The sequence below is a fragment of the Hippocampus bargibanti genome, linkage group LG10 (genome assembly GCF_051943395.1).
Source record: "Hippocampus bargibanti isolate YZ-2025 linkage group LG10, ASM5194339v1, whole genome shotgun sequence".
Lineage (NCBI taxonomy): Eukaryota > Metazoa > Chordata > Actinopteri > Syngnathiformes > Syngnathidae > Hippocampus > Hippocampus bargibanti.
The window spans coordinates 14,879,621-14,894,996 of NC_142743.1; the positions used below are offsets into that span (position 1 = coordinate 14,879,621).

The following is a 15,376-nucleotide window of genomic DNA, read 5'->3' on the forward strand; positions in this document are numbered from 1 at the left end:
ATTTCCTCTGTCTTGTGATTGACAGGAGATCCAGCTTCAATTCCCTGGGATGCTTCTGAAATCTTTGCCCCTCTCACCCCAAATGATGGCTGTATTTCTGGTCCACATATTACAACTGAAATGTGTCAATAACTCTTTTATAAACCCTAAATATATTTAAAGGGAATTATAAAACACATTTTGAATTAATCTACTGGCAGAATAAGATCCATTGTACAATTTTTGCGTGTACACAACTGGGAGCAGGAGACTTCAGAAAGCGAGGAAACTTAACCCCTCCTCCCTCCGACCCCTTTCCTCTTCGTCCTTATATCTTTCTCTTTGTCTCTCACGGGGTTGTCTGCTAAGCCTCTTACCTACGGGATTATTGGCAATGCTAGGTATTATACAGCTTCGTTCATCTGGATGATGTGTTATTAATGTGTAAGGAATGAAACCATCTGTAACAGCAGTAGAGGATGATGGAAGGACGGGGGTGGAGAGATTGAAGGTGGGGGCCAAGGCAGTACTTTGCAATAGCTGGAGAGGTGGCCTCAGTTGCGGTGATTGATGCTTCTAGATCATTGGGTGTCATGCTAAAGAGCCACACACACACACACACACACACACACACACACACACACACACACACACACGCACACACACGCACACACACACATGCACACACACACACACGCATGCACACACACGCACACACACACGCGCGCATGCACAGACACAAACACCTGTGAAATCTTTACACATAGAAATTGATGAAAAAACACTACAAAATTGTCTATGTGATCTCATAGGTGGTAACAAGATTAGGGTTTTAATCCACTGGTGAGGATTTGTCATTATTCATCAGTGTTGAGGGGGTGAGAAAAAAAGTGTCATAGCTCACATCATTTTGTGGTTACCTTCAACGCAACACTGTTTCAGAGGCAATGTTTTCAATGAAATATGCGCAACAACAACAATCTAAAGGTTCCTTCATTCTTTAGCAGCAGTAAGAGGAGTTCATACACAGCTGTTAACCAACATTTTTTCATCGTGGCAACAAGTTTGCAAAATCATTTATGTGGCAATGTATATGCATTAGACAAACAAAACAAAACCAACCAAAGAAACAATATCTGCACATTGCAGATGTACAGATGTTCCAGTTGAAACATGATGCTCATGGACCTTTACCCGCACTGATATCTCCTAAGTGAGAGTCAACTGAGCTGATATGGCAGAGATGAGTCATGCCAGGAGGTTTTCTATTCCCGCTTGTGTGTAGTATTTCTAACATCCTGCACCTGTTGATCAGCTGCGGGTCTATTCGCCCTTCACACAAAGTCAGCAAAAAAGGCGAAAAGGACCCTCAGACAGATTCCTTGGATACAGCACTGAAGAAGCTACACAACTTTCGGCACCTGTACTCCAAAGAGTGTTTCACAAGTTGGTGTCTTTGTTTGAGCTGCTATGGATACGCAAGCTTTTAGTCTGCACACTATAAATAGTCGGAAGTCTTAAAATTCCATGATAGCACAATGTGTCAAATCAGCTCTGAGCTCGTTTTTGAACAAAATACACTTCAACATCAAAGTGCCTGAGGTTTTCGATGTGCCTCTTTCAAGTCTGAGGCGCATCCCACTTCCCTCAGATCAGAGTACGCTTGCAACCCCATTTGAGACTTCACTGCATTTGATAAAGAGGCTCACCAAAGATGTAGTGACTGAATGATCAGCAGCCTGTCCTGTGTTTTCCTTGACTGAAGGGTTCACGTGATTGATGTAATCATTGGAACGTTTTTTTTAAACCACCTACTGAATCCAGAGTCATTGGCCAGTAATTATGTATGTTTCTAGGTCTATTTAAAGCAGAATAGCTCAATTTGCAGCAATATTCACTCCACTGGAGTGACAATTTCAAGTCAACTGCCATTATAAAATTTTGTGCGCTACGATACAAAATGTTTTTATTAGTTCTTCACGTCAATGGCACGTTATGAAACATCACACAATGCCTGGTTCGTAATCAATGTCACGATGATGTGACCGATGTAAGACATGTTTGGTGGTCATCTTAAACAAGCCAGGAGACGAGGTGTGGCAGATGTAAGACTACCGATCGTAGACATTAGGTTATTTGTGTATGTACAGTTTGTGCTTCGTGCAACTGGGCATTATCGTGTGTCTCTGAGCATGTCTTTTTCCATGTGCTAGGACAAGGAAAAAAACTATGCTATTATATTTTATATCAGTGTGTAAGGTCAACAGCCATTGCATTAAATTTGTTGCAGTATATTATCCAGCCATCCATTTTTACCGCTAAGTAAATGGTAGGAGACCGACTATGCCCAGGACTGAACATCACTCAGTTCCAGGGCACACATGCTGGCAGACAACCATTGATGTGGATTGCTGACGAGATGGGAATAAGTCTCATGTTAGATGCCACATTGGCACCCACTTGCCCCACGATACTATTCGTGACCTTGCATATCATTGGGATGAAATGACATTCCAGCTGTTATGAATTTATTATGCTGCAAAATAATCTGATATTATTTCCCTACAATTCCTGATACTGGCAGCAATCCAGGAAAATGAATTGAAGTCACAGGTCATTGATTATCTCTGCCCTAATTAATGAAGTGGAGGTCAGGACAGCAAATGTTCCCATCCGAGCATAATTTTTGCGTGTACACAACTGGGAGCAGGAGACTTCAGAAAGCGAGGAAACTTAACCCCTCCTCCCTCCGACCCCTTTCCTCTTCGTCCTTATATCTTTCTCTTTGTCTCTCACGGGGTTGTCTGCTAAGCCTCTTACCTACGGGATTATTGGCAATGCTAGGTATTATACAGCTTCGTTCATCTGGATGATGTGTTATTAATGTGTAAGGAATGAAACCATCTGTAACAGCAGTAGAGGATGATGGAAGGACGGGGGTGGAGAGATTGAAGGTGGGGGCCAAGGCAGTACTTTGCAATAGCTGGAGAGGTGGCCTCAGTTGCGGTGATTGATGCTTCTAGATCATTGGGTGTCATGCTAAAGAGCCACACACACACACACACACACACACACACACACACACACACACACACACACGCACACACACGCACACACACACATGCACACACACACACACGCATGCACACACACGCACACACACACGCGCGCATGCACAGACACAAACACCTGTGAAATCTTTACACATAGAAATTGATGAAAAAACACTACAAAATTGTCTATGTGATCTCATAGGTGGTAACAAGATTAGGGTTTTAATCCACTGGTGAGGATTTGTCATTATTCATCAGTGTTGAGGGGGTGAGAAAAAAAGTGTCATAGCTCACATCATTTTGTGGTTACCTTCAACGCAACACTGTTTCAGAGGCAATGTTTTCAATGAAATATGCGCAACAACAACAATCTAAAGGTTCCTTCATTCTTTAGCAGCAGTAAGAGGAGTTCATACACAGCTGTTAACCAACATTTTTTCATCGTGGCAACAAGTTTGCAAAATCATTTATGTGGCAATGTATATGCATTAGACAAACAAAACAAAACCAACCAAAGAAACAATATCTGCACATTGCAGATGTACAGATGTTCCAGTTGAAACATGATGCTCATGGACCTTTACCCGCACTGATATCTCCTAAGTGAGAGTCAACTGAGCTGATATGGCAGAGATGAGTCATGCCAGGAGGTTTTCTATTCCCGCTTGTGTGTAGTATTTCTAACATCCTGCACCTGTTGATCAGCTGCGGGTCTATTCGCCCTTCACACAAAGTCAGCAAAAAAGGCGAAAAGGACCCTCAGACAGATTCCTTGGATACAGCACTGAAGAAGCTACACAACTTTCGGCACCTGTACTCCAAAGAGTGTTTCACAAGTTGGTGTCTTTGTTTGAGCTGCTATGGATACGCAAGCTTTTAGTCTGCACACTATAAATAGTCGGAAGTCTTAAAATTCCATGATAGCACAATGTGTCAAATCAGCTCTGAGCTCGTTTTTGAACAAAATACACTTCAACATCAAAGTGCCTGAGGTTTTCGATGTGCCTCTTTCAAGTCTGAGGCGCATCCCACTTCCCTCAGATCAGAGTACGCTTGCAACCCCATTTGAGACTTCACTGCATTTGATAAAGAGGCTCACCAAAGATGTAGTGACTGAATGATCAGCAGCCTGTCCTGTGTTTTCCTTGACTGAAGGGTTCACGTGATTGATGTAATCATTGGAACGTTTTTTTTAAACCACCTACTGAATCCAGAGTCATTGGCCAGTAATTATGTATGTTTCTAGGTCTATTTAAAGCAGAATAGCTCAATTTGCAGCAATATTCACTCCACTGGAGTGACAATTTCAAGTCAACTGCCATTATAAAATTTTGTGCGCTACGATACAAAATGTTTTTATTAGTTCTTCACGTCAATGGCACGTTATGAAACATCACACAATGCCTGGTTCGTAATCAATGTCACGATGATGTGACCGATGTAAGACATGTTTGGTGGTCATCTTAAACAAGCCAGGAGACGAGGTGTGGCAGATGTAAGACTACCGATCGTAGACATTAGGTTATTTGTGTATGTACAGTTTGTGCTTCGTGCAACTGGGCATTATCGTGTGTCTCTGAGCATGTCTTTTTCCATGTGCTAGGACAAGGAAAAAAACTATGCTATTATATTTTATATCAGTGTGTAAGGTCAACAGCGGCCTCCCTGTGTGGAGTTTGCATGTTCTCCCCTGACCCGCGACCGGGTCCTCCAGTTTCCTCCCACACTCCAAAAACATGCATGGCAGGCAGATTGACCACTCCAAATTGTCCCTAGGTGTGAGTGTGAGAGTGACTGTCGTATGTCTTTATGTGCCCTGCGATTGGCTGGCAACCAATTCAGGGTGTCCCCCGCCTTGTGCCCGAAGACAGCTGAGATAGGCTCCAGCAACCCCCGCGACCTTAATGAGGAATAAGCGGTACGGAAAATGAGATGAGAGATGAGATTATTATTAAACACATGACCTCTGTACTGTGAGGTCTACGAGCTAACGACTCGACTACTAGGCTGCTAATTTAAAAAAAAAATTATTTCTTCATCAGTTCCTGGGGGACAATAAATTACCATTTCTTCAGAATCAAGATTCCTTGTTTCAAATCATATGGTACATTTGTAATATTTCTTAGCACATGGTAATGTTGGACAGTCTGCGGTTGGATGGATGCATGGCTTGAGGAGCCCGCGATAAGAAGAAAGGAGCGTCAGCGCAGAGCGCCGATGCGTATGTACGGCTTGGAATTGAAGCAGATTTATGTGGGACAGGAGATGTGGGACAATGTCTTTTCGTCAATAGATGCTACAGCTTTATGTTTGCTTTCAACATTTAGCTTGTAGTAGACGCGCAAATTCCACCATGACGTCCCTGATCCACTGCTGAAATGGATGCTTTGATCCTCTCCTCTTTCATCTAGAACTGCTTCATGTCATCACAAAGAGGGTACAGCAAGTCCTGAAGAATGAATGCCTCTCTGTATCTTTGTGTTGTCATATGATTTGTTATTTTTGTTTTTTTTGTTTTTCACAAGATGGCAGCGCGTGAACACGCAGCGGCTCCCCTCTCCCGGCAAATTTCATGTTTATTATGTTTGTTAAAGTCATTATAAGTGCCTTGCATGCTGGGTCCGAGAGGACAGCAATTTCATCTGTGCTGTATGTCATGCATATTAGCATATTTGACAATAAAGCTGACTTTCATTTTGACTTTGACTAATTGTCATAATATTGTTATGTTTGTGCTGGCAAACTATTATGCACACATATGGAAGTAACAAAGATAAATAGGACGTGGACTACCATCCTTTCCAATATTGTCATGGGAACGAGTGGTGAATAATTTGTACATCGTAATGGAGATGGAACAAACGTACAACGAAAAGGTAATGTCTACAATGAGTAACAGGGAAACGATTTAGAACATGAACAGCCACTGGAAATATCCTGACTGTACGTAATGGCAAGAAAAGGGGGGGGGGGCTGACAACCAGATGTGAAGCCTCGGCCTCCTGTTTAAATCATATTGGTTTGAATCTGGCAGATTGACATTTACTCATGTTCACCACCAAGTCATGATAAAAAATTATTTATTTGAACTGAACGGCAAAGGGTAACAAATGTACAAGGGGAAGGAATTTGAGAAAACATCCGCAAAGAATGGATTCCATTGCATTAAATTTGTTGCAGTATATTATCCAGCCATCCATTTTTACCGCTAAGTAAATGGTAGGAGACCGACTATGCCCAGGACTGAACATCACTCAGTTCCAGGGCACACATGCTGGCAGACAACCATTGATGTGGATTGCTGACGAGATGGGAATAAGTCTCATGTTAGATGCCACATTGGCACCCACTTGCCCCACGATACTATTCGTGACCTTGCATATCATTGGGATGAAATGACATTCCAGCTGTTATGAATTTATTATGCTGCAAAATAATCTGATATTATTTCCCTACAATTCCTGATACTGGCAGCAATCCAGGAAAATGAATTGAAGTCACAGGTCATTGATTATCTCTGCCCTAATTAATGAAGTGGAGGTCAGGACAGCAAATGTTCCCATCCGAGCATTGTGCATTTTCTTTGGGCAGTCGGCAGGGGACACCCTGAAGTCCCGGTCCGGCCTCCCTGTGTGGAGTTTGCATGTTCTCCCCTGACCCGCGACCGGGTCCTCCAGTTTCCTCCCACACTCCAAAAACATGCATGGCAGGCAGATTGACCACTCCAAATTGTCCCTAGGTGTGAGTGTGAGAGTGACTGTCGTATGTCTTTATGTGCCCTGCGATTGGCTGGCAACCAATTCAGGGTGTCCCCCGCCTTGTGCCCGAAGACAGCTGAGATAGGCTCCAGCAACCCCCGCGACCTTAATGAGGAATAAGCGGTACGGAAAATGAGATGAGAGATGAGATTATTATTAAACACATGACCTCTGTACTGTGAGGTCTACGAGCTAACGACTCGACTACTAGGCTGCTAATTTAAAAAAAAAATTATTTCTTCATCAGTTCCTGGGGGACAATAAATTACCATTTCTTCAGAATCAAGATTCCTTGTTTCAAATCATATGGTACATTTGTAATATTTCTTAGCACATGGTAATGTTGGACAGTCTGCGGTTGGATGGATGCATGGCTTGAGGAGCCCGCGATAAGAAGAAAGGAGCGTCAGCGCAGAGCGCCGATGCGTATGTACGGCTTGGAATTGAAGCAGATTTATGTGGGACAGGAGATGTGGGACAATGTCTTTTCGTCAATAGATGCTACAGCTTTATGTTTGCTTTCAACATTTAGCTTGTAGTAGACGCGCAAATTCCACCATGACGTCCCTGATCCACTGCTGAAATGGATGCTTTGATCCTCTCCTCTTTCATCTAGAACTGCTTCATGTCATCACAAAGAGGGTACAGCAAGTCCTGAAGAATGAATGCCTCTCTGTATCTTTGTGTTGTCATATGATTTGTTATTTTTGTTTTTTTTGTTTTTCACAAGATGGCAGCGCGTGAACACGCAGCGGCTCCCCTCTCCCGGCAAATTTCATGTTTATTATGTTTGTTAAAGTCATTATAAGTGCCTTGCATGCTGGGTCCGAGAGGACAGCAATTTCATCTGTGCTGTATGTCATGCATATTAGCATATTTGACAATAAAGCTGACTTTCATTTTGACTTTGACTAATTGTCATAATATTGTTATGTTTGTGCTGGCAAACTATTATGCACACATATGGAAGTAACAAAGATAAATAGGACGTGGACTACCATCCTTTCCAATATTGTCATGGGAACGAGTGGTGAATAATTTGTACATCGTAATGGAGATGGAACAAACGTACAACGAAAAGGTAATGTCTACAATGAGTAACAGGGAAACGATTTAGAACATGAACAGCCACTGGAAATATCCTGACTGTACGTAATGGCAAGAAAAGGGGGGGGGGGCTGACAACCAGATGTGAAGCCTCGGCCTCCTGTTTAAATCATATTGGTTTGAATCTGGCAGATTGACATTTACTCATGTTCACCACCAAGTCATGATAAAAAATTATTTATTTGAACTGAACGGCAAAGGGTAACAAATGTACAAGGGGAAGGAATTTGAGAAAACATCCGCAAAGAATGGATTGGCCTGAGAGAAGAGAATGTCTCCACACAATTTACTTCATTTCCCACAAGATGAAGCAACCACAAATGACAAGTTTGCCTCCTCTAAGCTGGAATCACGTTTCCAACATATCGTGTCCATCCCGGAGAAGTTGCCACATCCACATTAAGACACTGCCATATTGTAGCTTCTGGAACCATTGACAGTGGGTGAGAAGCGCTGCTCCTTTCTATGAGCCATCGTGCCTCACAAAGTCTCATTTGCGGCTAATGCATCAAATTTAATGTGTTAACAATCTTGCTTTCTTGAACTCTGACACACCACCCGCAATGGAAGATTGAGATTTTTTTGGGGCCCGATGGGTATTTCAACACCGGATGGTCCCACATTCTGCACCCCCGAGGTCGTCTTCTGCCATGAAATCAAAATGAGTATATACAGTTGTATAATATGCATATAAATTGGTCAAAAATCACTCATTCATTCATTTATTTTCCAAACTGCTTTATCCTCACGTGGGGTGCATAAGCCTATCCCGTCGGGCATTCGGCGGGGGACACCCTGAACCTGTTGCCAGCCAATCACAGGGCACACAACCATCCAGCCATTGCCATATTGTAACCTCTGGATCTTTCGACTGCGGGTGACAAGTGCTCCTTTCTACCATCCACATTTTGACCCACACCTAGAGGAATCAATCAGCCTGCCATGCATGTTTTTAGAAAGTAGAAGGAAACCGGAAGACTCAGAGAAAACCGACACAGGCCCGGGGAGAACATGCAAACTCTACACAGGTAGGCCGGAGCATTGATTGAACCCTCAACCTGTGCACTGTGAAGTCGACACACTAACCATTAGGCCACCGGGCCGTCCCACTCCAAACATGTCAATGTTATTATTTCACGAGCAAGACGTCCATGGCATGACTTTGTATGATGAAGATGGTGGGAGGTGGGACAAACATTGCCACCACCAGAGGTTAAAGGCTGCGGAGGAGACAGATGATACAGCGCATGGCTCGGAGGAAGTAACTGTGTGTGAAGGCCACAGTTTATCATAACCCGACCCAGTGGTCTACAGGTTACATGCGGTCTGAAAAGCAGGTTTCCACTAAACGGCTGGCAGGTTTATGAAGGGCCAAAGCTGCTTGAGTGCCTGACACAACTGCGTCTAATTTCTTTAGGGTAGCCTAATGTCTTGTGAGACCACGTGAAAGATTTTCCATGATTTAATACCAGCCACCAGGCTTTAAAAATGAACAACATGCTGAGCGGAAGTCCCCCTAAACACAAATTTGCTCACTGTGCAAGCACCAGGGCACAAGAACTCAGTTAGCTCACTGAATTCGTACACACAAATACTAGTGTGATTTTTTTCTCCTTTACAGTCGCAAAAGAAGTTGACACAGCTTTTCTTATGCTGAAATTCCTCCTGGCTGTAATTGTTCTAGACACATTTCAGTGTTGATTGGTTCCACGATCTGCGATTGGCTGGCAACCTATTCAGGGTGTCCCTCGCCTACTGCCCGATAACAGCTGGGATAGGCTCCTAACCCCCCCCCCCCCCTGACACTCAGGAGGATAAAGCGGTCTGGAAGATGAATGAATGACATTTTCCATGATCATATTGACAACTGGCCATACTGTTTGGCTCCTGTACCATCAAATAGATGCCATAAAGCAAAATCTGCGGCACACATTACAAAAGATAATATTGCAAAGCTTCAAGGATTAATAATGTTCCATGATATGTCAGGTCGCAGTTCTCAAATAAATGAGTGGTGTTCTTTTTTTATGAGAGGGACAAATATATCGTTCACTTGTACAGCATTACAAACTACAACCAATAAACACATTGATGGATCGACACCTCACCGGCAATAGCATTTAAAAGTGATCATTACTATTTTGCAGATGCCCAGTGACAGACTTGTGGTTTCATACATCAAGATAGCGCGACAAGAGTGGCTGCCTTTCGAGCAGCTGCAGTATTTTATTTTTCTACTTCTTTCATTCCTTTCATAACTTTCCTGCTGTATGCTGATGTGAATTTCTCCACTGCGAGACTAATAATCGTCTATCCAAATCCATCCAAAATATTTCATGACATTAAATTTGCGACAGAATGGCCGTGTTGTTTGCCATCTTCAAAGCTAACAGACCTAGAGCAAGAGGATCGGTGATCCCATGTCGTCATCGTTGCCCAAAGTGGCACTGGCCAACACATTTCATCCAGGTCTTTGGCATTTCCATTTCCAGTCGGGAGGAGAGTGATGTGCCTTCTGTCCTCGGCATCAGAGGAGCCAAGAGGCCACACGTGTGTGTCTGACTGCAGGCATGCCGTTATATGCCTCTCGGGCTGTCTACGTTCAAGACAACAAATAATAAACGTGCAGTTTGAGGCCCTGTCGTGCGCTTCTATACGGAGGAAAGGGGAGCCAAAGCAGCTGCGTCTACCGCGGCTACACGGATCGTCCACCTCTGAAAGATAACGTGTGTCTCACCGGCTGCTGTATGTGACGAGAAGTCCCTCTTTCATGCAGCGGAAGATGCTGCCGCCGTTGCCGATGCGCCCCATGCTGGAAATCGTCGCTGTCAGCGGCTTTGTTGCCCGCTACCCGGTCCCTCTTCACCCGCGCGTTGGAGCCTACGTCTCCCCGGCTGTCTTCGCCGGAGTCGAGGCTGCTGAAGTTCCATACGATCAGCGTCTGCACCAGCAGCACCGTGAGAGCTACGATGAGGGCAGACCGAGACCGGCGGGCCAGCCTGCGAGCGCACGCGCCGCCAACCATCTTCGCAGCGGGCAGCGCAGAGCTGGAGCAGCCACGGCGCGTGTGCACTGTGCAGCGAGGTTGGAGACTGGAGAGAGCTGTGCAAGTAGGAGGGCGGGGGGAGATGGGGAGACGGGGGGCGGGAGGGGGCATACGGTAGGCGGGAGAGGACGAACGACAAGACCGTGGAGGCTGGAGGAAGAGCTACCTTCAGAGGACGGGGGCCACCGTGTGGTGAAACTCAATGTGGACGTCCGACCACAGAACTGCTCCGTGGTGCGGACCCGCTCCCGTCATCTATACAATGTGGCGTCACGCGGAAGTGTGCATTTCAACCCTTTGACGTCTTTCAAATGAGCCTGACTCATTTCCACGCAGGCCAAGGGTATATCCACTGTGAGACTAATAAAGGCAAATCCAATCCAATCCAATACGGAGCCAGCGTGGGACAGAGAGATTGGGGTGAATCACGGGGCAGAACCATTCAGACTCAGACTCAGACACACGCAACTCGCAGAGACCCGCACAGCTTTGGACGGAGTTTCACAGCACGACTTGCTCGACTCCACGCCACAATCAAGCAAGCTCTGGGATACATCTACGTGTCACTTGCCTGGGAGATCTGACAACAAACCTACTTACGATGAAAAAGAAACATCATCAAACATTTGTGTCATCCTAAAGGAATTTGGATATGTGGACACACTGTCTTGCTTTGCTTTTACATAATCAACACAAAGTAAGATGGATGTTGACTGAATGTCCAACGAAATGAGAGTGAAAATGAAGAAAATTGATAGATGCACATTTTAATGACAGACTATGTTTCGGGTATAGCATGTCAAGCATTTGATTGCGAGTCAATTACACTCTTCAATGGCCTCTTCGAAGCCATAAAAAGAAGTTGTCATTCGAATTATGCAGCTGCGGTGTTTGTCCTTGACAAGTGCCATGACTGTCTCACACTCACCAAAATATCTTGAATTGCCCAAAAATGCAACCATCGCAGTCATTCTCCTGAGGATTTCAATTGAGTCTTGCTCAACTGAAGGTGGACATTCTTGACATTTTCAGACACGGTTCATGCCTGAAATATTTCGGTGAGGTGCCCAGGGTGACACAATGACATATTTAAATATGCCCATAATACAACACGAACACATACACATTTGAACCTCCCAACTCCAAAAATGTGTCCGGCTAAAAAGTCATTGTTTATTATACCATCGACAATCATGAAATGAAATACACATCAACACCAACCTTGGATTGGATTGGAATTCACCTTTATTCGTCTCGCAGTGGAGGAATTTACATTTCACTGCAGCAAACTTATGAAAGGAAGAAGTAGAAAAATAAAATACAAGAGCTTCTGTAAAAAACCCACACCTACAGTCAAAAAATAAAATAACAAAAAACAACAAATATTGTGACACAACACAAAAGACACAGCCAATCGTTCAATCTTAAGCACTTTCTGCACCCTCTTTATTGTATGAAGCATTTCTAGATGAAAGAGGAGTGGATGAGGGATGTCATGGTGAATGTGCATGTCTGCTACAAGCTAAATGTTGAAAGCAAACACAAAGCAGGAGCATCCATTGACGAAAGAGATTGTCTCACATATCCTGTCCCACGTAAATCCGCTTCAGTTCCAAGCCGCGACAGTTTCACATACGCATCTACGCTGTCCGCTGACGTTCCTTTCTTCTCATTGCCACTGAACCAAGGGGGGCTGTGAAAATGCTGACCACTGCAGTTGCAAAAAACACAATAGCCCCAGAGCTGTTGAGCGATGACTGTCCAAGGGCAATGAGTTTCCTCCCAAATCAAAAACACTGCTGGCATATTCGTACTGCCAAAAAGGCGCAATCGCTCAGCAGTCTCCTCGTTGATGAATGTCATGGTCAAAAATGCTGAAAAACGATCTGTATCCATTCCACACAACACACAACAACTCAAAGTGACAAAAGAAAACATACAACAATAAAACAAGCTAGGCTTGTGAGAGCACTTGCTGACGGCTGCCTACTCAGGCGCCATCTTGGACTTCCAACCTTACCCAAGATACTCATAATATGAGCAAGAACAAATTAAAGTAAAGAGCAGCATTATGATGAGTTTGATGAACCAGAATCTTCCTTTTTATTATCTTTTGTACACTCACGTATTTATTTTAAAGTATAGTAAACATAAATTATTGGTTAATCCAATCCAGTTGATAAGAGCTCATGAATGATGGCAATCAGATTAACTGATTATCTGCACCACAGAATCCCATTGATCAAAATATTGCGAGTTTGGCCCGTGGGATTTCTGGGGAGCGACTGGCCCTGGTTATCAGAATAAAATGAGCTTTAAGAGAAATGTTGAATGGAGTAATGTTATGCTAGAATGGAGTAATGTTATGCTAGAATTTAGCATAACATTACTCCATTCAACATCTAGCAGCTAGATGAATAGAGAGCAAAGACCTGAGCAAGTCAGCGAAAGTAATGCACTATTAATGGTAGAAAACTCACAGTTTTTACTATTTGGATAATTACCGTGCAATAGCTCTTGCAGTCCAAACACATTTGTTCAACTAAACTACACATAATAACTCAATCAGTTGACAATGTGAGAAATATATCGATGACTTGGAGTTGCTCATAGATTGAAAGATTTAATGAAACAAACCGTGTACCAACTTAATCCAAGTCGATTGATGTATTTGTCCAACTATCACTGTAAGTATCACTGTAATATCTCAACATTATTTTTTGTTACACAAGACAATTTGAAACGTTGGTATGATTCATTAAAAGGATCATGGAAGTTGACCTATAAGATTTGCTATTTGCATTCTTCATAAAACAATGGCGGGCCAGTAGATAAACACATGTCCCTCAGTAATGTGTATGAAAAAATCAAACAAGGAATATAGCACAACCTAAGCGTCACTTTTTTGTCACATTTTCTCATTTAAATGTCAAGTTACTGTCATGTTTGTAATAAACATTCTCCACACACTGTCTTGACATGCTTTTCAGATTTCAGTTGCAGCAAAAAATGATTAAATGGTGCTCTATCTACAGGTAAACAGAAACAACACTCCAGAGATAAGGCTGCATGTCTCACACTCCAGAGATATTTGCCAAACTTCTAAATGCCAGGCTTTTGTTCTTCAAGGTGAGTAAGGAGGATGGTGAGAAAGGCTGAAATGGATAGAAATGCAAAGCTGCTAATTACAACAAACGTGAGTGTGATAACAGAGGATGGAAGGCAGCAAGGGAAATGATACAAACCAAAAGATGTAGGCAAAACGAAAGAAAAGTGAGATGAAGAACAGCTAAAACAAAAATAGATATTCAGAAAGTAAGTTTAAGAGAAGCCATTAATAGAACACATAATAAGCACACGTAAAGCACACGAGGGGATCTATTACAATAGTTAATGGACTGAAAGGTGGTAGACTCACGATTGAATCCATCTATTTCAGGAAAAGGGTAGGCCACACTCCTTCCCACGACAATGTGTCAACCGATGCAGCTGACCATGTCACTCACTCAGACATACAGAGACCAACTGATGTTGTTTTAAATTGCTTGGATTCAACCAAGCATGCAGTGTAGTCTCACAAACAACCTGCACATTTTATATATGGAGACACGATCAATAGCACTCTGTTGCACACCCAATAGCAGGGAAGCAGGGATACACGAGCAATGCTGTTGAGGGAAACTCTTAATATTAAGTCAGCAAAGTTCAACGAAAGAACACCAGGGAAATGAAACAATCACCAACACAAACAGTGGCAAGATGTGACAGTGACAATGATCCGACAGAGACTGAACCAAAACAGGGAACTGAATACAAAGTGGTAAGACAAAAAGGAATAGCTGGACACAACACAAAGTTTTGGATGGAGCTGATTGGTTGACACAAGGGACCAGGATAATGACAATCGGCGGAAGTAACAAGGCATGCTAAAAAGGCACATGAGACAATGTGACAACCTGGAACAAAACCAAATGTAATCTGAATAAAAACTCGGGCATGACAGAAGTAATCATAGAGCTAGAAAGAGGAACGCAGTGAACTATTTGGTGAAGTGTGCCTGACACAAGAGAGGGGCAGATCTCTGGTGGGAGCAGTTCAGCAATGACGGTTGAAGTCTGAGATGTCCAGATGGAGGACACCAATGCAGTCAATGTTTCTTATAATCTGCCAGTGTGTTGGATGATCATGCCGAGAGACACAGCAGCAGTGGCGTCCCCCCTCCCTTCTGTTTAAGAGCCTGGGTGTATTCGTCGATTACTCACTATCTTTCCACCCCCACATCAATAACACAACCTGGTGCACATATTTTCACCTACGGAATACCAATTGTCTCTATCCATTTCTCACCCCTCACAACAATGCTAGCCTTGTCCATAGTCTCGTCAAACTTGGGTCAACTTGCTTACCTTCCCACATTCAAATCCCATCTCAAA

The 15,376-nt window shown here is 43.4% G+C and overlaps 1 protein-coding gene across 1 annotated transcript in view; it reads right to left on the minus strand.

The window, feature by feature from the left end:
- Nucleotides 1-10,976, minus strand: part of xylt1 (xylosyltransferase I) — an 84,951-nt gene extending 73,975 nt beyond the window's left edge. Inside the window, exon 1 of the mRNA XM_089006075.1 lies at nucleotides 10,635-10,976. Coding sequence (XP_088862201.1) covers nucleotides 10,635-10,922 — 288 coding nt within the window. The 5' untranslated portion in view covers nucleotides 10,923-10,976. The remainder of the gene's footprint in view (nucleotides 1-10,634) is intronic.
- Nucleotides 10,977-15,376: the final 4,400 nt, after the last annotated feature.